The sequence below is a fragment of the Hemitrygon akajei genome, chromosome 21 (assembly GCF_048418815.1).
Source record: "Hemitrygon akajei chromosome 21, sHemAka1.3, whole genome shotgun sequence".
NCBI classification, from domain to species: domain Eukaryota; kingdom Metazoa; phylum Chordata; class Chondrichthyes; order Myliobatiformes; family Dasyatidae; genus Hemitrygon; species Hemitrygon akajei.
This window is the reverse complement of record NC_133144.1, coordinates 55,434,693-55,456,501: the sequence shown is the minus strand read 5'-3', so window position 1 is coordinate 55,456,501 and position 21,809 is coordinate 55,434,693. Positions and strand designations below refer to the sequence as shown.

The window sequence follows — 21,809 nt, the reverse complement described above, 5'->3', positions numbered from 1 at the left end:
GCTGTGCCGAACCATTTTTCTGCCTAGTCCCACTGACCTGCACCTGGCCCATATCCCTCCATACACCTCTCATCCATGTACCTGTCCAAGTTTTTCTTAAATGTTAAAAGTGAGCCCGCATTTACAGCTTCATCTGGCAGCTCATACCACACTCCCACCACTCTCTGTGTGAAGAAGCCCCCCCCCCCAATGTTCCCTTTAAACTTTAAACTTTTCCCCCTTCACCCTTAACCCATGTCCTCTGGTTTTTTTCTTCCCTAGCCTCAGTGGGAAAAGCCTGCTTGTATTCACCCTATCTATACCCATCATAATTTTATACACCTCTATCAAGTCTCCCCTCATTCTTCTACGCTCCAGGGAATAAAGTCCTAACCTATTCAACCTTTCTCTGTAACTCATTTCTCAAGACCCAGCAACATCCTTGTAAACCTTCTCTGCACTCTTTCAACCTTATTAATATCCTTCCTGTAATTAGGTGACCAAAACTGCACACAATACTCCAAATTCGGCCTCACCAATGCCTTATACAACCTCACCATAACATTCCAACTCTTATAGTCAATGTACAGGCCAATGTACCAAAAGCTCTCCAAGCTGATCTTGGAGTAGTATAAAATGTCAGCACAACATCATGGGCCAAAAGACCTATACAGCACTGTACTGTTCTATGTTCTAACTCTGGAAGAAGAGTTACCCAGTAGATTTTCTCATAATCTCTTCCAAACAAACTTACTTTAAAACCTACATCCAAAACTTTCATTACAATATGAAACTCCTTTGCCTGGTATCCTTGGGACCTGGGTGCTACTGGCCCACAGAATATCTGCAAACATTTTCCTCTAAGCAGGAATACCATCCTTCAAAAGTCTAGACATTCACTAGAGAAGCAAAATGCAGATACAAGAGATTGCAGATGCTAGAATCTGGAAAAGGATTCAGAAAATCAAAACACAAAATGCTGAAGGAACTCCGTGGGCATCTTTGGAGGGAAATAGACATTCGATGTTTTGGGTGGACTGCCTTCATCACTGGGTTACATAAGGATTCAGGGAATTGTCAACAACCCATACTTTCCATATAAAGCACTGTTAGTTGAGGTAGCAAACATTGCATTGGTAAGTTAATTAGTGACAAATTACAGATTTTAATTAACTTTAGATCCTGGTTAATTAATTAGTACAGATCTGTACTGTTGATTCAAAACATTCAGACCATGGGAATTGCCAAACTACAGAAAAGAGGACAGAGTTTCAACGTTCATTATTGTTCTTGGTCTGCGGTTTGTTGATTGGACTGTTTTGATTTTGTGTTTTTATATTCGGTGTTTTCGCTAGTTATTTCTTGTTGCTGTTGGCACAATTTGTTTTTTATTAGCGCTTGGGGGGGGGGGTTGATGTTCTTGTTGCCATTTGCATGATTTGGGTTTTTTTTGCTCATAGGTGGGTGTTGATGAGTTTCTTTGAATGGGTTCCATGGTTTGCTTTGTTTTTTGGCTGTCTGTGGAGAAAATGAATCTCAGGTTGTATATTGCATACATAAATTGATAATAAAGGTACTTTTGAACTTTAATCTATTTTGAACACCAACATCTTGTATTCTCCTCCAAGGATACCACCAGACTTCTGAGTTTCTCCAGCGTTTTGTGTGTATTGCTCTCAGCTTCCTTTTTATATTTAGGATTTCACCACAGAGTGGCCCATGTGGAACTACTGCAACACAAGGGATCAAAAGCAACGCAACCAACTGGTGAGACTAATTAGAAATGACCCATCTCCCTAAGCATACAGGTAAAAAAAAACAATAACATAATATTAAAGTAGAAGGATTAAAGGGGAGTAATGAAAATACTTTTATCAAGAAGGTAGTAGGTGTCTGCCCAATGAAGCATAAACTTGAAAAGTTGTAAAGTTAAAAACTTCATACTGACTACTAGAATTGGGTAGCTCTTTTATGAACATTATAGAAACAATGGTCTGTTTGTGATGCTTGACACATGCAAAATAGTGATCACTGGGCTAGCAGCTTCTCCAGTGTTTCCAAGAGATGTGAGAAAACACAGCAGAGTGCAGGAAAGATTCATGAAGATGTTAACGGAACTGGAGTGCTTGACTTGTACTCTGTGGTCACTTTATGAGGTACACCCTACACACCAGCTCATTCATGCAAATATCTAATCAGCCAATCACATGTAAAATGTATAAAAGCACGCAGACATGGTTAAGAAGTTCAATTGTTGTTCCGACTGAACATCAGACTGGTAAGAAAAGTGATCTAAGAGACTTTGACCGTGGAATGATTGCAGGTGCCAGATAGGGTGGTTTGAGTATCTCAGAAACTGCTGATCTCCTGGGATTTTCACATGAAACAGTCTCTGGAGTTTACAGAGAACAGTGTGAGAAACAAAAAACATTCAGTGAGCCGCAGTTCTGTTGGCAAAGCACCATGTTAAAGAGAGGTCAGCAAATAATGACTAGACTGGTTCAAGCTAACAGGAAGGTGACAGTACTCTAAAAACCAATAGTGGTGTGCAGAAGATCACCTCTGAATGCACAACATGTTGAACCTTGAAGTGGATGGGCCACAGCAGCAGAAGATCACAAACATACAATTTATTGGCCACAATATTTGAATTAGGAGATATCTCATAAAGTGGCCACTGGGTGTATAAGGAAAGACTGGAAGAGGAAGAACTGTGATTGACTATTCACTCTGGTAACACAGAGAGAGCAGGAAGGTAAGTTTTGAAAGGGCTACAATGGTTAGTAAGTCTGCATGGATCTGGCAAATGGTATATCATGAGGGAAAATCTGATCTTGCCCATTTTGACGGGAAAAATTAATAAGTGCATTGTGGAAACAGGAGTTCTGAGGTGTGAAGGGATATGAGTACCTGTCAATGATCTAGAGAAATCTGGTGCACAGGTAATTGGGAAAGCTGATGGAATATTGCCATTTATTGCTAGGGGAGCTGAACACAAAATTATGAAGCTTATGAGCAACACTCTCAGAAGGAGCTCAGCAGGTCAGACAGCATCTATGAAAAGAAATGAACAGCTGACGTTTTGGGCCAAGACCTGCTGAGTTCCGTCAGGGTTTTATGTGTGCTGGGCAAGACTTCCAGCATCTGCAGGATTTCTTGTGTCTTGGAAGGTTATGCTTCAGTTTCATAAGTGTATATTTGATGAGCCCACATCTGGAATACTATGTGTAGTGTTATCTAAATTGGGACATTACTACTCTAGAAGCAGTTCAGAGAAGGTTTAGTAAACTAATACTTAGAATGGGGGGACACTATTTCTGGAGCTTGGAAGAGCATGATGAGACTTAATTGCAACATATTAGATCCTGAGGAGTCAATAGGATGAATGTAGACAGGATGCTTCCTCTTGTAGGAGAATCTAGAATTAGGATTCACTGATTAAAAAGTAGTGGGTGCTACATTCAAGATAGAGATGTGATGAAACATTTTCTCTCAGAGGTCATGAACCTTTGGGATTCTTTCTCAGAGAGTGGTGGAGGACTATTCGAAAAGTCTTTGAGTAATTTTGTTCAGGAAGAGATAGATACTTGATTAGCAAAGGAGTGTAAGATCCCTGCAGGTAGACGTTAGTGCATTGTTGATGTCACAGTTAGATGCCAGAGAAAGCTTGAGGTGCCATGGCCCACTCCTGCACCCAATTCCTATGTTGAAATAAGATCATAAGACCGTAAGACACAAGAGTAGAATTAGGCCATTCGGCCCATTGAGTCTGCTCCACCATTTGACCATGGCTGATCCAGGATCCCTCTCAACCTCATGCATCTGCTTTTTTGCCATATCCTTTGATGCCCTGACCAATCAGGAAATGATCAATTTCTATCTTAACTACACCCACAGACTTGGCTTCACTGCAGTCGGTGGCAGAGCATTCCACAAAATTCACTACCCACTGGGTAAAAAAAGTCCTCCTCACCTCAGGTCACCTCTCAATGTTGAGGCTGTGCCCTCTAGTTCTAGATACCTCCACCATAGGGAACACCCTCTCCACATCCACCCTTTCAACATTCAGTAGTTTTCAATAAGATTTCCCCACACATTTTTCTAAATTCCAGTGAGTACAGGCCCAAAGCTGGCAAATGCTTTTCATATGTTAATCCCTTCATTCCCAGAATCATCTTCGTGAACCTCCTCTGGACCCTGTCCAGTGACAACACATCCTTTCTAGATATGCGGCTCAAAACTGTTGACATGTTCCTGAGATCCTGTTGACATGAGATCTGGGGCGATTTGTTAGGGACAGTAAATGATGCCATTGCCTGCGATAGCCGCATCCTACTATGGAATGAAAAAAAAACTTCCCCTCTTTTCAATTATAATTTTTTTGCATTGCTCATAAGCCTTATCAAACTATCATTAATAATTGAATTGGGAGATGTTAAGAGAACTAGACTCCTCTGAATTATGCTGAGATCAAACGAATCAGTGAAACAAAGGAAAGTTATGAAATGTAGTGTAACCTCTTTATCACATTGAAGCACATTTTGTTTCAAAGCCATTGATTTTTTTTATGCAATATAAGTTTAGTTCAATACAATTACACCAGAATCAGAATCAGGGTTATTATCACTGACAAACGTTGGGAAATTTGATGTTTTGTAGCAGCAGTATATAAAAAAATTGCTATAAGTTATAACAAGAGAAATAAATAAATAGATAGATAGATAGATAAATAAGTAAATAGTGCGAAACAAGAGAAAAATAGTGAAGTAGGCTTCATGGGTTCATGGACCATTCAGAAATCAGAAATCTGTTGATGGAAGGGAAGAAGCTGTTCCTAAAATGTTGAGTGTGTTTCTTCAGGCTCCTGAACCTCCTCCCTGATGATTATAATGAGAAAAGCATATTCTGGATGATGAGGAATAATTCAGATCTTATAAGATTATGAGATTATGACAGTCACAGATAGGAAAAGTAGTCCCATCTTTTTCCCCTGGTTTGGATATCATAAGCAACAGGACGAAGAACAAGTGAGTGGAAGGAGTTGAAATGGGGATCTCAGGGATAAGTTTTTACTTTAAACGGCATGTCTTTGATATCTTGAACTCAGCAGGTGGTGGAATCAGATACAATTACTACATTTAAGAGTCATTTATACAGACATTAAAATAGACAAAGCAAAGTGAAGTTTAGTGAGATTTGTGTGGATAGGCAAAAAGGTCAACATGAACATGGGGGGGGGGGGGGTGGTAAACAGCCTGCTTTAGTGTTGTACATCTGATTCTCTATGATTCTGAAATATTAGAGTGTTCGATTATTACCACAGTAGATGTGAACAGCAAGGGGAAACAGAGAAGCAAACAGAGAAAGGGATACAGAGATATTCTGATAGGATGAGAAATGATGAGGGGAGACTTGTGGAGGAATAATGAGGGAGTCCATTTAAATCTACTGAATATTGAAAAGCCTATCATTTTACGTGGATGACACATTAGTTTATATGGCAAATGTTCAACAAGCTCTCCCCTATGTTTTAAAAACACTTAGGCAGTTTGGATTTCTTTCAGGATACAAAGTTAATCTGTCAAAATCAGCACTGATGATGATTAATACGAATAAAAGTAAGGTGTCTCTCCCTCCCCAGATTAATGTTACAAATGAAGTCCTCTACTTGGGTGTTAAAGTTAATACTTCCTTATCGTCTGTGGCTAAAACAAATTATTCTTTAATTTTGAAAAAAATAGGAGAAGATATTAATAGATGAAGACACCTGCCAGTATCAGTCCCAGCCTGAAAATCGGTCAATAAAGTGAACATCTTACCCCGCATTAATTTTATCAGCTTAATGATCCCACTTGTGCCTCCAGCAGGATATTGGCAAAAACTGGACTCCTTACTATGATGCTGTGTTTGGAATGGCAAACGACCCAATATAAAGTGGTACGCTCTACAATTCAAAAAGTCGGATGGGGGATTGGCATATCTAAATTTTAAACTGTATCACTGGGCATTTGTATTTAAAAGTCATAGCTATTGGATGGAGGAGGATAAAGTGTCATCATGGAAAAATATAGAACAAGAGCTAATAGCACCAATAAGGCTGAAGATCTTTCTCCTTATAGGTATGTCTACCAAAAAATGTGATTTGTATTACGGTCCAATTTTAACCCATATGCTACAAGTGTTTAGAGCAGCAGAAAAATTCCTAAAATTTAAAAGCGTATGATGCAAATCATGTCGATTATGGAACAATAATCATTTTCTATCTGGGAGGAAACCATTCACTAACAGAACTTGGGAGGATAAAGGTATTACTACTCTTCAAGATATTAATGGGGCAAGTACTATTCTTAGCTTTCAAGAACTGGTATCTTGATAGAATATTGATAAACACCCTCTTTTCTTCTACTTTAGAGTAAGATCAGCTTGTAAAGCCTATGGGATTCCCTGGGGGTCAGATTTAAAGGACCATCCCATTTTAAGTTGGATACAGAGTGCTCCAAGACAGATAGTGTCATATATCTATGATAAGTTAAACTCCTAGAAATATATGCCCACAGCAGGAATGAAAGCCTGGGATAGGGAGATATCTGAATTGGGACAAGACTTAGATTGGGATGCAATTTGGGATAATGCTGCCGGTGCTTCAAAAAACCCAAATCTTCGGTATATACACTTGAAATTTTGCCATAGAGCATATCTAACACCAAGAATTAGACATCAAATGGGACTGGCTCCTGACCCATATTGCTCATTTTGCCCCCACGGAACCGTTGGCTGTTTTATGCATGTTGTATGGGATTGTCCAGGGGTTTTTGGTTTGTGGGGGAAGGTTATCAGTAATCTTACAAAACTAACGGGGGTACAGTTACCAATGGACCCCGCTGTGCATCTTCTAAATGATGACTCCCACCTTCCCTTATGGAAAAAACACACAAAATCTGCCTGGCAGGCCTGACTGCAGCTAAGAAGATTATAGTCCAGCGTTGGAAACCTCCTCATGATATTTCAAGTACTCACTGGCTTTGGAGCTTTTTGGACATTTCTTACCTGGAATTATCATCAACAAGAGCAAACGATGCACAATCAAACACAATCTTAATGTGGACAAATTTGATATCTAACTTAAAAGATCTTCTGTTAAATTAGGAATGCTCTGTCTGTGTATGCACTACTATTCAGTTGGTTGGTGGAGGGGAGAGGAGTGGGGGGTGGAGAGAGGGGTGAAGGGGTGGAGAGTGGGGTGGGGATGAGGGTTGGGGGATGGCAGGGTTAAACAGTCAAAATGTAATCGGCAACTGGTTGTATTAAATGTAATTTGTTGAATTTGCAATAAAAATTAGTGATTAAAAAAAAGAAAAGTCTGACAAGAGTGGACATGGAGAAGGTACTTTCAATAGTGGGAGAGTCTAGGACCAGAGAGCACAGACTCAATAGAAAGATGTTCCTTTATAAAGTTCAACGTAAGTTTATTGTCAAAGTACACTTTGTACATATATGACACCATATACTATCCTGAGAATCATTTTCTTGCAGGCATTTACAGTAAATATAAGAAAACACAATAGAATCAATGGAAGACCACACAAAAAAAACAGACAACCAAAAACACAACAATCTGTTCAAATACCAAAGTTAAAAATAAAACAAAATAATAATAACAATAACAAATAAATAAGCAATTAATATTGAGAACACGAGTACTTGGAAGTGAGTCAGAGGTTGTGGGTACAGTTCAGTGAAGTTAAGCGATGCTATCCACTCTGGTTCAGGAGTTTGATGATTAAGGAATAATAATTGTTCCTGAACCTGGTGGTGTGGGACCTGAGGCTCCTGTATCTTCTTTCTGATAACTACAGTGAGAAGAGTGCTTGGCCTGGATAGTGGGCATCGTTAAAGATGGATGGTGCTTTCCTACAAAAGCGCTCCTTGTAGATGTGCTCAATAGTGGGGAGTGCTTTACGCATGATGGGCTGTACCACTACTTTTTTGTAGACTTTTCTGTTCAAGGACATTGGTGTCTCCAGCACAGGCCATGGTGCAGCCAGTCAATATACTCTCCAACGCATATCCATTGAACTTATCAAGGTTTTAGCTGACATGCCAAATCTTCAAAAACTTCTGAGAAAGTAGAGGGACTGTTGTGCCCTCATCATAATGAACCCAGGACAGATCCTCTGAAATGATAACACTGAGGAATTTAATGTTGCTGACCCTCTCCACTTCTGATTCCCTGATCTGGTCTGGCTCATGGATCTCTGGTTTCCTCCTCCTGAAGCTAACAGAGATGAGGAGAAATTTCTATAGCCAGAGAGTGGTGAAACTGTGGAATTAATTACCATGGACAGCTGTGGAGGCCAAGTCATTTGTTGTATTTAAAGCAGAGGTTGATAGGTACTTAATTAGTAAGGGTGTCAAAGGTGATGGGGAGAAGGCAGAAGAATGGGGTTGAGGGGGAAAATAACCCAGCCATGATGGAATGGCTCTGCAGAGTTGATGGGCCAAATGGCCTAATTCTACTCCTACATCTTATGGAATTTAAACCCCAGCATGTTACCTGCTCTGCCTCTTAAGCTGCTGTTGATCTAGGATTCATTTTCTCATTTGTTTTACCCTTGTTTTTGCTTCTGAGAATTGGTGAGCTCTACGTCAAATAGTTTGAAAGAGCTACAACAGAGAGGAAGGCCATTGGCCTATGCTAACACCTATCAGTGCAACCCCAACCCTTTCTCCAATCGTAATTTGCTTATATCCTCCAAGTTAGTCTTACTCACAAGACCATCAATACTCCTGTAATTCTTTCTGCCACTTACTGATCCTTGCCTTCTCAACACTAACGAGCTCAAGCCAACTTTCCTCAGCACTGATTTCCCTGCTCCATCTTCATTTCTTCTGAGTCCTTCACTATTCAGAAATCTCACGATCTCAGAGAGAACATATAAATTCCACACAAATAGCAGCCAAGGTCAAGGTGAACCAGAGTTCAGATCGCTGCTTCGAATGCAACCAATGATCAAACTCCTATAATTCACTGGGGTAGAGAACTCCAAAGAATCACCACCATCTGAGTGAAGAAATATCTTTCCATGGTCTATCCCTTATTTGGGATAAGGTGGGGTGGAGATACATCTCTGCCAAAGGAGGTGTGAGGCACTCTTTCCCTCTGCTAGCCTGCAGATAACCCTTGGACAAGGTGTAGCATCTGCTTAGCTTCCCCCCACCCCCGATCGGGGTCACCAGAAGCCATGGGAGCAGGGGGTGGTACAATTCACAAGTCCTGGTAAGTGAGACCACTGATGTCAGGCAGACAATCTCTGAAGAGTATTAACAATGGCTGGTGTCACCCGTCTTGTAAAGACACTGCCCAGAAGAAGCACTGGCAAAATTTGCCAAGAACAATCATGGTCATGGAAAGACCATGATCGCCCACGTCATAAAACATGGCACATAACAAATGAATGATCCCTTATTTGGAGTCACTGATCCTGAATCTAGATTCTCTGGCCAGGAAAAGATGCCTTCTCTCATCTATCCTGTTGATGTTCTCTAAGAATGTTGTTCATTTCAGTACGGTCACACATTATTCCTTTAAGAACATAGTCCAAGGCAACTCAATCTCTCTTCATATGATGAGTTGTGGATGGGTATAAAATGTCAGTATTGATACAATGGGTTGAATAGCCTTTACTATGCTACATGGCTCCTTGACTATGAGCCTGCCAAATGTCTGTAAGGAGTTTGTACATTCTCCCTGTGACTACGTGGGTTTCCTTCTAATGCTTTGGTTTCCTCCTACATTCCAAAGACGCACCAGTTAGGGTTAGTAAGTTGTGGGCATACTTTGCTGGTGCTGGAATCATGGTGACATTGTATTGGTTACTGACACAATTAATGCATTTCATTGTTTTAATGTACATGTAACCAATAAAGTTAATCTTGATCTTTGGTCCGGTATATGCTCGAGTAAGTGCAGCTTTCCTTAGGAATTAAGACCGGACCCTATCAGCAGTGTAGTAAGATATCCCTACACTTGAAACCTTCTTGCAACAAAGACCAAATGAGGAGGTACAGAAGCCTGAAATCCTACATCATCAAGTTCAAGGATAGTTGCTTCAGCCCTTCAATCATTCAGTTCTTGGAAACCGCACTGCAGCTGACAGGAAGGTTTTACAATCGGTATATGAAACTGCTCACAAACAAGAGAAAATCTGCAGATGCTGGATATCCAAGCAACACAGACAAAATGCTGGTCCTGATGGAGGGTCTCAGCCTGAAACTCCTTCTGTACTCTTTTCCATAAATGTTGCCTGGCCTGCTGAGTTTCCCCAGCACATGAAACTGCCCAGCACATTACTGGCACCAGCCTAACTGCCATCTAGGACACATATACAGAAGGGTGCTGAAAAGGGGCCAGCAGTATCATGAAGGATCCCGTCCACACTCCTCATGGACTGTTTGTCCCACTCCCAACAGGGAGGAGGCTTAATAACATTCACGCCAGGACCACCAGACCCAAAACAGTTGCTTTCCCCCAATTTCTTTCCCTTAGGGCTGATCAACATTCCACCCACTAACCCACCCCACCACCACTAATTTATCACTTCGTATCAGTCACCTTATGTCAAGACACTCCTGTGCCTAGCGTCACTTTATGTATATATAATCAATCTATGTATGTAAACAATCTCATGTATTTATTTTTTATTATTGTGTTCTTTATCTTGGTGTGATTTTTATATGCTGTATTGGATCCACATCAACAATTATTTCATTCTCCTTTACACTTGTGTATTGGAAAAGACACTAAACAATCTTGAATTCTGAATCTTGAGCCAACTGGCACAGCCCTATTCACTGCAGTTCACCAACACTATGACCACTTCAAGCACTTTGCACTAAAGTATGGATTTTTTGTTTTAATTGAGCTCTTTCTTGTAAAAATCATGTATTTTTTTTATCGTGAATGCTGCTTATACGATGTGATGTGGCTTTTCATTGCACCTCTGCATAAATGTACTTGTGATAACAATGAACTTGACTTTGTCTTTAAGGTTTTCATCCTTGCTAATTATTTTCCTTCTCACAAGCCTTTTGAAAGTTTTATATTTCCTGTTAGTTTAATCTCATATTCTATTTTCTAAACTCTTTTGCTCACCATTTGCTCAATTCTAAAGTACACTCTGTGACGACTTCATTAGGTACACCTGTACACTGGGTCATTAGTGAAAATATCTAATCAGCCAATCATGTGGCAGCAACTTCAATGCATAAGTGCATGCAGAGTTAGTCAAGAGGTTCAGTTGTTGTTCAGATCAAATATAACAATGGGGAAGAAACGTGATCCAGGTGACTTTGACCGTGGAGTGCTTTGGGTATCTCAGAAACTGCTGATGTTCTGGGATTTTCACATACAACAGTCTCTAGAGTTTACAGAAAATGATGCAAAAAAACAAAAAAACATCCAGTGAGCGGCAGTTCTGTGGGTGAAAGCACCCTGTCAATGAGAGAGGTCAGAGGTAAATGGCCAGACTGGTTCAAGATGACAGGGAGGCAACAGTAACTCAAGTAACCACACAGCAGAACAGTGGTGTGTTGAAGAGCATTTCTGAATGCACAACACATCGAACCTTGAAGTGGATGGTCTACAGCAGCAGAAGACCACAACCATACACTGAGTAGCCCCTTTATTAGGTACAGGAGGTATCTAATAAGGTGGCCACTGAGGGTATTTCCAATCCCTATCATCACTTCCAGTGGTCTCTCTTCCAACAATCCAGCCTATTGCATTCTTCTTATTCCAGTCCGTCATATTAGATAAGAAACACTTCTCGATGAAGGATGATAATACAGAGCATCAAGGACACACGACACCTGTACCATCTAATGAGGTACTTAGCCCATGGTTAACCTAATGTATTATGATTGTCACTTTAGTCCTTTCTCAGCTATTCTTGACTTCATATCATTCCTAATTTATCTTCTATACTATAACTCTTGCACTTCCCTACACTCCTTTGCTCTAAACATCACTCATTTGTTGTTTCTGTGTTGTGCATTTGATTCATAACTGCAGCCACAACCCATGTAATGTGTTTGGCCAAGCCATATATTACCACTTACAGGCTTGTAGTCGCAGTGTAGCTCTCTGACATCCAACTTGCTGGCTCCAATTATGTCTGTCAATTGGCCCATAAAACCATTGATATTATAGACTGGAAACTATCTAATAAATCTAATGGGGGAGAATAAAATGATGAGAATGGGAGATAGCAGCCTGATTGCTCTAATGTTCAGGAACTCAAATGGAACCACCATAAATTTTTATAGATTCAGGCTCTCAAACAAAATGGGATAACTACACTCACTTGCCCATCCACTGAGATGTTCCTGCAACCAATGATCTCACTTTATCTGCTATTACATTTTCTCGCTATTTATTTCTATTTGCATTTGAACAGTTTGTTGCCTTCTGCCCTCTACTTGATCTTTCATTGATCCTGTTATCATTACTATCCTATAGATTTGCTGAGTATGTCCATAGGAAAATATATCTCAGGGTTGCTTGTGGTGGCATATATGTACTCTGCAGAAGTTAGAAATCCAGAGTAAACACATGAAATGCTGGAGGAACTCAGCAGGTCAGGCACCATCTGTGGAAATGAGTAAATAATCAATATTTCAGGCTGAGACCCTTCATCGGGAATGACTGAACTAATCATAGATAGGGCAGGCACTTCAGAAGGAAAAGGGGTGTAATACTGACATTATCTGCTTCACACCATCACACACTTTGCTCGACCTGAAACTTACTGATATTCTAGTGTAGAGAAGACTCTATAAATTAATTGTGACTCATGTGAGGTATCAGTTTTAGTTTATTATTGTCTCATGTCCCAAGATACAGTGAAAAGAAGGAAAAGATTAGCTTTATTGTCACATGTGCATTGAAACACTGAAACATCCAGTGAAATGTGTCAATGGCCAACACAGCCCTAGAAGTGTTCTCCAGGGGCAGTCCACAAGTGTCATACCTTGCTACTGGTGCCAGCATAGCATACCCACTACTTACTAATGTGAGGGAAAACCATGGCACTCAAAGGAAACCCACACAGTCACAGGGAAAACATATAAACAGTAGTGGGTATTGATTCTTGATCTAACAATTGTGTTATCTAATCAATTAGTGACCATATTTTGTCCTGCACACTGTTTGTACAGATCAAATCATTACACAGTGCATTGAGTTAAAATAATGTAAAACAATAACAATGCAGAATAAAGTGTAAAAGGTATTGACAAACTGCAGTGCTGGTAAACAATAACTTGCAAGATAATATCAAGGAAGACTGTGCGACCAAGAGTACATCTTGTCATACAGGAGGTCCTTTGAAGAGTCTGAGAACAGTGGGGTAGAAGCTGGCCTCGAGGCTGGTGGTACAATCTTTCGGGCTTTTGTATCCTCTGTCTGATAGGAGAGGAGAGAAAAGAGACCGCCTGAGGTGGGTGGGGTCTTTGATTACTGGAGGTCTTGCAATTTTGAAAGTGAGAGGTCAAGGGGAAAGTATATGGTTAATGGCAGGACCCTTCAATGAATTAATGTACAGAGGGATCTTGGGGCACATGTCCATAGCTCCCTGAAAGTGGCAACTCAGGTAGATAGGTTGGTAAAGAAAGCATATGGCATTCTTGCCTTCATAGGTCAGGGTGTTCAGTATATAAGTTAGGAAGTCAAGTTGCTTTGGTTGGGGCTCACTTGGATGTTACCTGAATTAGATAGCATGAACTATAAGGAAAGTTGGACAAAACTTGGGTTGTTTTCTCTAGACCATCAGAGGCTGAGATACAACTTGAAAGAAGTTTATAAAATTATGACAGATATACATAGATTATTCAGAATCAGTTTCCCGGGTGTAAATGTTCAAATACTAGAGGTCAGAGTGTCGAGTATAAGAGTTGGGATATTATGTTGCAATTGTATAAGTCATTAGTGAGGTGTCACTCGGAGTACAATCTACTTGTTTGGTCACCCTGTTATAGGAAAGATGTGGTTAGGCTGGAAAGAGTGCAGAAAAGATTTATGATGATGTTGTCAAGACTAGATGCCCTAAGCTAGAGCCAGGCTAGGCCTTTATTCATTTGAACTAAAGAGATTCATTTATTCATTTTACAGAAATGTTTAAAATTATGACAGGTACAGATATGGTGGACAGTAGAGTCTTTCCCCCAGGGTAGAGGTCCAAATGCTGGGGGTGTAGATTTAGAGTGAAAGTGGAAAGTTTTGAAAGGGATCCGAGGGGCAACCTTTACACACGGAAGGTAGTTGGGCAATTGAAATGGGCTGCCAGAGGAAGTAGTTGAGGCAGGTACAATGGTATCATTTAAGAAGCACTCAGATAGGTACATGGAGAGGGAGGGGCACGATCATAAGAAATTAGGACCAGCCAATGGACAACATGGTCAGCGTAGAGTCATTGGGCCTAAGGGTTTGTATCCCTGCTGTATTGTTATATGATACAATGACTTGCCCACAGAAGGCAGAGGATGGTAGTGGATGAAATGTATGAGTTGCCTGGAGGTCGTTAACTGGTGGTGTTCCACAGGGATCAGTTCTGGGACCTCTGCTCTTTGTGATACTTATGAAAGATTTTGATGAGGAACTGAAAGGGTGGGTTGGTAAGTTTGCACAGGACACAAAGGTTGGTAGTGTTGTGGTTTTAGTGTTGAATATTGTCATAGATTACAACGGGCATTGATAGGATGCAGAACTGGGCTGACAATTAGCAGATGGAGTTCAGATGGAATGTGAAGTGATACAATTTGGAAGGTTGAATCTGAAGTCAGTGTACAAGGTTAATGCTAGATGCTCAGCAGTGTGGAAGAACAGAATCAAATTTGGGTCCATGACCATAGCTTAAGGGGAGAAGACTATAGAATAAGATTGAGAGGCAAAATAAGTCAGCCGTGATGGAATGGCAGAGCAGACTTAATGGGCCAAATGGCCTAATTCTGCTCCTATGTCTTACCCCTCAAAGTTGCTGTGTAAGTTGATACAGAAGTTAAGAAAGCATCTGGAGTGCTGACTTTCATTAGTCAGGGAATTGAGTTCAAAAGCCATGAGGTAATGTTGCAGCTCCACAAAGCTCTGGTTAGACCACACCTGGACTATTGTGCTCAGTTCTGGTTGCCTTATTATAGGAAGGATATGAAAACTTTAGAGAAAGTGCAGGGGAGTTTTACCAGGATACTGCCTGGATTATAGAGCATGTATTATGAGGAAAGTTTGAGCGAGCTAGTCCTTTTCTCTTTGAAGCGAGGGAGGGTGACAGGTGACTTGATTGAGGTGCAGTATATGAGATGATAAGAGGTCTACACAGAGCGGGCAGCCAGTGACTATTTCCCAGGACTCTGCAGAGAGAGGTGTGGACAGCCCAGTGTATCGGTAGTTGTGAGCTTCCTATGATTCAGGACATTTACAAGAACGGGTGTGTAAAAAGGGCCCGTAGGATCACTGGGGACCCAAACCATCCTAACCACAAGCTATTCCAGCTGCTACCATCCGGGAAGCGATACCACAGCATAAAAGCCAGGACCAACAGGCTCCAGGACAGCTTCTACCACCAGGCCATCAAACTGATAAACACACGCTGATTTGAGTGTATTCTATATTACATTGACTGTTCTATTTATTATAAATTATTATAAATTACTATGATTGCACATGGCACATTTAGATGGAGACATAACGTAAAGATTTTTTCTCCTCATGTATATGAAGGATGTAAAAAACAAAGTCAATTCAATTCAATTCAAAAACGGCTAACAAAATAGGGCATAATTTTAGAGTAATTGGAGGAAAGTGTGAGTGGGAGGGGGATGTCAGAGGTAGTGTTTTTTACACAGTGTAAGTATGCGGAATGTGCTGCACCGGGTGGAGGTAGAGGCAGATGCATTAAGGACATTTTAGAATTTCTTAGGTACATGGATGAAAGGAAAATGGAGGGTGTGTGGGAGGGAAGGCTTAGATTGATCTTAGAGTAAGTTAAGAAGCTGGTGCCACATTTTGAGCCTGTACTGTGCTCTAATGTTTTATCTACTTTGGGATTTTAAGGGGTGAGAAAGAAATCTTAAAGGAGACCTACAGGGCAAGTTTTTTTTTGCATAGGGAATGTAAAGTCCCTGGAACATGTTACCCCAACTGTAATGTGCTTAACTGACTTTTCGAGAGGCACGTGATAGTCAGGGAATGGTGGGATATGGTCCGTGTGCAGAGAGATGGGATAAGTTTCAATTGGCGTCAAGGCTAAATCGTGCGCTAAACGAACTGTTCCTTTGCTATACACACACACACAAAATGCCGGAGGAACTCAGCAGCTCAGGCAGCATCTATGGAAGTGAATAAACAATCGACATTTCGGGCCGGGACCCTAATCAGGACTTTCTTTGTTATATTTTTCTAAGTTCTGGGTTGCATTTGATTGGCCTTGGTTGGGATGCGTTTGGTACGGGTTTAAATTTACACTCAAGCATAAATCTACATCAATGACAGACTTCAAGTATTATCTTAAAAAGCAGGGTGAGTTAGTGAGGCAGGGATTTCGGGGGAGGGAATTCCAGGGTTTGGTTCCTAGTCAGCTAAAGACCTGATTGATAGCGGACTTTCCAAAGGAAGGCTTGGAGCAGATTACAGGAAGGGGACGTGGAGGCAGCTAGTTGGATACAAGGCTTAACGTTTTGAAAACAGAAGGAGGCGATAAATGTGACAGCGGGTCTCCGCTGCAGGAGAGGGACCGAGAGGAGCTTGGTGCCGAAGGGGTTAAACGTTGGTCAAGTTCGTTCGCAGTGAGTGAGTGGCTCTGGGGGGCCAGAAGCCCGCGAGAGAGGCAGCAGCCCGTTGCCTCTGCGCTTTGGAGAGAGAGAGGGGGAGAGAGCGAGCGAGAGAGAGGTGCCGGCAGATTCCGCGACCGACCGACCGACCCAGCGCAGCGGCCACAGAGCGGGGAAGGAAGCGTCCCGTGCCCCGCGGAGACCGGACAGCAGAGGATGGAAATGGGTCCCATGGAACGTGTGCATCTCCAGGGATAAAGGCAGGGGTGCATCGAGGTTTCTTTAACAAAGCGATGCACACTTAGCGAGGAAACCTTTTCACTGCACGGAGCGTTGCGTTGTACCCACAACCCCCTCCACGTTTTATTTGTTTTGTGTGGCAAAACTTGGTGCCCAGCAAGAGACTGAAAGCAATGTTGCCCCTCTTTGGATACCGCTGAAAGAGGGGGGCAATAAGTTTTTTTTTCTCTGGGGAGAGGACTGGGAGGCGATGCCAGCGTGAGGCGTGTGGGGAGGAAAGACATGGAAAATTACACAAAAATCCGCAAAAGCGAGGAGGAGAGCCCCTTGCCCTTCGCGAACCTGCCGGAGGACATCGTGGAGATGCGGGTCAAGGAAGGAAGCAAGATCAGGAACCTGATGGGGTTCGCGATCGGCCGGATGGAGCTGGAAGGCACCCGGCAGATGGTGTTCACCGGCTCGGGCAGGGCGGTCACGAAGACCATCACCTGCGCGGAAATCATGAAAAGGCGAATCAGGGGTCTCCACCAGATCACCAGGTTGCGCTACAAGAGCCTACGGGAGACATGGCAACTCCGCGAGCCCCAGGAAGGCGCCCACAACCTCACCCTCCTGAAAAACGTCCCGGCGATCTGCATTCTCCTGTCAAAAGAGCCCCTGGACCCGAGTGAGAGTGGCTACCAGCCCCCGGACGCTGACGATGGCCTGTGGGTTGGCCAGACAGACAGAGAAGTCGGAGAGATGGAGACCACATCGGCTTCCAGGGGTATCAAGCGCACCCTGTGCTGCGGAAGTCAAGAAATGGTTAGAAAAGTCACAAGGGAAGATCATCAAGTCGACCCCTCCTCTAACTATAACTACCCACTGAACTACCAGCAGTAACACTGTAAGCAAACATAACTTTAACTTTATAGAACAGTTTGTAAATATTAAACGTACAAATCGAGAAATATCAATAAGTGTGTGTGTGTTATATTGGCAATATACATGCAGTTTACTCGTGTGTGCGTGTGTCCATAAAAGATTTTTGAGAACTTGCGTATCTTTAATTCATTCCCAGGCTGGTAAGGATGTCGACCTTGCTGTTGAACTTGGGAAGATAGTGTCATTTCAGACCGCAGTTTAGTCAGCTACATTGCACTGGGTCTGAGGTCACATGAAGGAGTATGTGGTTAAACGAATATTGCCACATATAAGGGCGGCAGATGTAATTCCCTAAGAATATCTATCCAGCTAGTAGTTTTATTGCCCAATTTATCAATCCCAGCATTTTGTTCCATTTATTCAATTAAGTTGATTTAATTTTCTCAGCTAATATAGTGGGATTCAATCTTTTCAATAGTCAAGACTTCTGCTAACTTTTTATTGATTTAATTTTTATTTGAAGGTACATCCCAGTAAGAGGGTCTTCCTGCCCAATGAGCCCATATGGCCCTATTCTATCCATGTGACCGACGAATATAATTAACTGTACGCCTTTGGACAACAGTTAACATACCATCTGGTGTGTGTTTGGACTGTGGGTGGAAACCGGAGCACCCGGAGGAAACCCATGCTGTCCCAGGGAGAATGTACAAACGTTCACAGACAGCAGCGGGAATTGAACCCAGGTTGTTGACACTGCAGTAGCATTGTGCTAAACTCTACACTTCCATGCCGCCCTTTAGCCACTAACCCACCATATTCCAACCAGTGAGGTCTCTGCAGGCATCAGCAAAGAGTGGCTGATTTAACATTAAAGCCTTCAGTGGGTTTTGTGTCAAGGACCTTTGAATGGGATGGATGAACTTGCCGGGTCGGTGAGAAGCTGGGCTGTTGTGTTTGCATGGGTGTTCTGTCTAATGAGGCAGTGGCAAGAAATATTCGCATTTCCGTGGTGCTGTTCATGTCACTTACAGAGTGACTGAGAACACTTTCAGAGTTAACCATACACTCTTTGAAATATTGACGTGGTTGGAAAACAGTAGCCAAGTGCATTATTTCCCATTATTCCCATTATTCCTTATTATAATTTTAGTATGTTATATTTTATGTCTTGTACTGTACTGCGACCACAAACAACAAATTTCACAACATATGACAGTGATAATAAACCTGATTGCGATTCTGATTCTGAAGTGACTAGCTCATCTGCTTTTAGTGATGTTGACTGAAGGCTCAGAACGTGGGGAAAGATTTTAATAGTACATAGGACATTACAGTACAGCACAGGCACTTTGGCCCCAATGTTGTGCTAACCTTTTAACCTACACTAAGATCAATCTAATCCTTCCCTCCTTCCTACATAGACCTTCATTTTTCTATCATCCTTGTGCCTCTCAGAGTTTCTTAGATGTTCCTAATGGATCTGACACTACCACCACCCCTGGCTACTTCCATGCACTTTAACCACCAGAGGATATATAGAAATAATTCCAATCTGTCCATAAGTGAAGAGTGCTAATTTTTCTCCTTTTTTTTGGTTTAAACATTGGAGCTGTGGTGAAGTGAACCATAACATTTCAGAGAGATTCCATAAGTTTTGTGTTGACTGCAACATTGTCTGACAGCCGCGTGATGTTATTTGTGATTGAAGTGGCCCTTCTTTTTTGCCTGAGCTTTCTTGGGCTGGAAATATACTTAGTGGCTACTTTATTAGGTTCAAGTGTACACCTGCACATTAATGCAAATATCTAATCAGCCCATTATGTGACAGCAACTCAATGCATAAAAGTATGCAGACATGGTTAAAAAGTTCACTTGTTGTTCAGACTACACATCAGAACGGGGAAGAAATATGATCTAAATGACTTTGACTGTGAAATGAATGCAGGTGCCAGATGGGGTGGTTTGAGTATCTGTGAAACTGCTGATCTCCTGGGATTTTCAAGCACAACAGCCTCTAGAGTTTACAGAGAATGGTGTGAAAAATGAAAAGAAAAAACATACAGTGAATGGTAGTTCTACGGGCAAGAATGCCTTGTTAAAGAGAGAGATCAGAGGAGAATGGCTAGACTGGTTCAAACTGACAGGAAAGTGACAAACTCAAATAACCGCACATTACAACAGCGGTATACAGATGAACATCTCTGAAAGCAGAATACGTCGAGCCTTGAGGTGGATGAGCAACAGCAACAGCAGACCACACCGGTTCCACTCCTGTACAAAATAAAGTGGGACTGTGTAATTTCCGTCTGGCTGCCCTTTTCTTTGAGTGATTTGTACAAGTATAAATAAACTGCATAAACACATGAAGGGATATCTTTACATGGGAATGAATAAGAAAATGAAAGACTATACTGTCACTTGCTTGAAAGAGAATTTAAACGTGCGCTTAACTTCAGCAGCACGATTTTGAGTGAGCTTTAGTGCAACTTCATAGCAAAATCTCCAGCATATTAGCATCGGCACCAGCCTGATTATCACCGAGGACATGTATGCAGAAAGGTGTATGAAAAAGGCCAACAATGTCATGTAAGAGCTAATCCATTCTACTCATGGGCTATTTGACCCACTCCCATCAGGGAGAGGGCTATTTAGCATCCACACCAGGACAACCAGTTTTAAAAACAATTACTTGCCCTTAGAGCTGACCAACACCTCCACCCACTAGCCCACCCCTCCACTCCTCTCACCACCACTGCTTTTAACATTTCCTGTCAGAGTCGCCTTATGTACAGACACTCCTGTGCCTAGCATCATTTTATGGACATACAATCAATCTATGTATATGAGCTATCTTCTGTATTTATATTTATTGTGTTCCTTTTTATTACAGTGTCCTTTATCTTGTAGTGTTTTTTATTGTGCCACATCAGAATCAGAGTAATAATTATTTTATTCTCATTTACGCTTGTGTGCTAGAAACGACATTAAACAATCTTGAATTAGAATTTCTTTAGAAACTGAATGGTTGTGGTGGGTTAGTAAAATGTTCAAGTTTGTTGTCATTCAGCCATACGCAGCATACAGCTAAATGGAACACTGTTCCTGTGGGGCCAATGTATAAAACACAGTACATACGGTCATACACGGCACATACAGTATAGTTATGATTCAGCACATGCAGTCACCAAATAATATTAGCACAAGTGGTGCGGCCTGAAGATTGACAGGTTGACATGAAGTGTGAAGTGCATGTTTATGTGAGTCAGTACAATTTTACTGGCACTATTACAATAAAACAAGCAGTCATATAAATATCTGAAACAGCAGCAATAAAAGATGAAAAGTGACGATGCAGGAGGAGGGTGCACCTGTAAGTTTGGGGGGGGTGGTCCAGGGTGCAGCGGCAGGGCACTCTGAGAGGGTGCACATGTGCGCTGCCTGGCAGCAAGGTGTTAAGAAGTCAAACAGCCCGGGCGAAGAAGCTGTTACCCAGCAAAAATATGTGTAAAGATGGGTGCAGTTTTATAAGGTAATTATTTTTGTTCTCCCTGTGGCTGCATTTGAAGCAAAGCATGCGCCAGTGGACACATTGGCACATCTGTATTCCCATCTGCACACAAGAGGAGGGGTAGGGAGCCTGAATGAGGTCAGCGTGTTTGTATATTGTTTTGTTATTCATTCACAGGATGAGGCTGTGGCTGACAAGGTCAGCATTTGTTGTCTAAACGTAATTGCCCTTGAATTGAGAGGCCATTAAGAATCAATTACGCTGTTGAGCCCGAAGTCACATACTGGGTAAGGATGGCAGCTTTCTCTCCCTGAAGGGCATTAGTGAACCATATGGCTTTTTATAACAACCCTGTAACTTCAGGGTCACTGATACAAGCTGTTTAATTCCATAT

At 41.8% G+C, this 21,809-nt stretch overlaps 1 protein-coding gene across 2 annotated transcripts in view; it reads left to right on the top strand.

Moving 5' to 3' along the window:
* Positions 1-16,578: 16,578 nt before the first annotated feature.
* Positions 16,579-21,809, top strand: part of LOC140714485 (ribonuclease P protein subunit p25-like protein) — a 47,111-nt gene continuing 41,880 nt past the window's right edge. For both annotated transcript variants that reach the window (XM_073025782.1, XM_073025780.1), the window contains exon 1: positions 16,579-17,926. In XM_073025782.1, the coding sequence (XP_072881883.1) occupies positions 17,323-17,922 (600 nt within the window). In that variant the 5' untranslated portion in view covers positions 16,579-17,322 and the 3' untranslated portion in view covers positions 17,923-17,926. The remainder of the gene's footprint in view (positions 17,927-21,809) is intronic.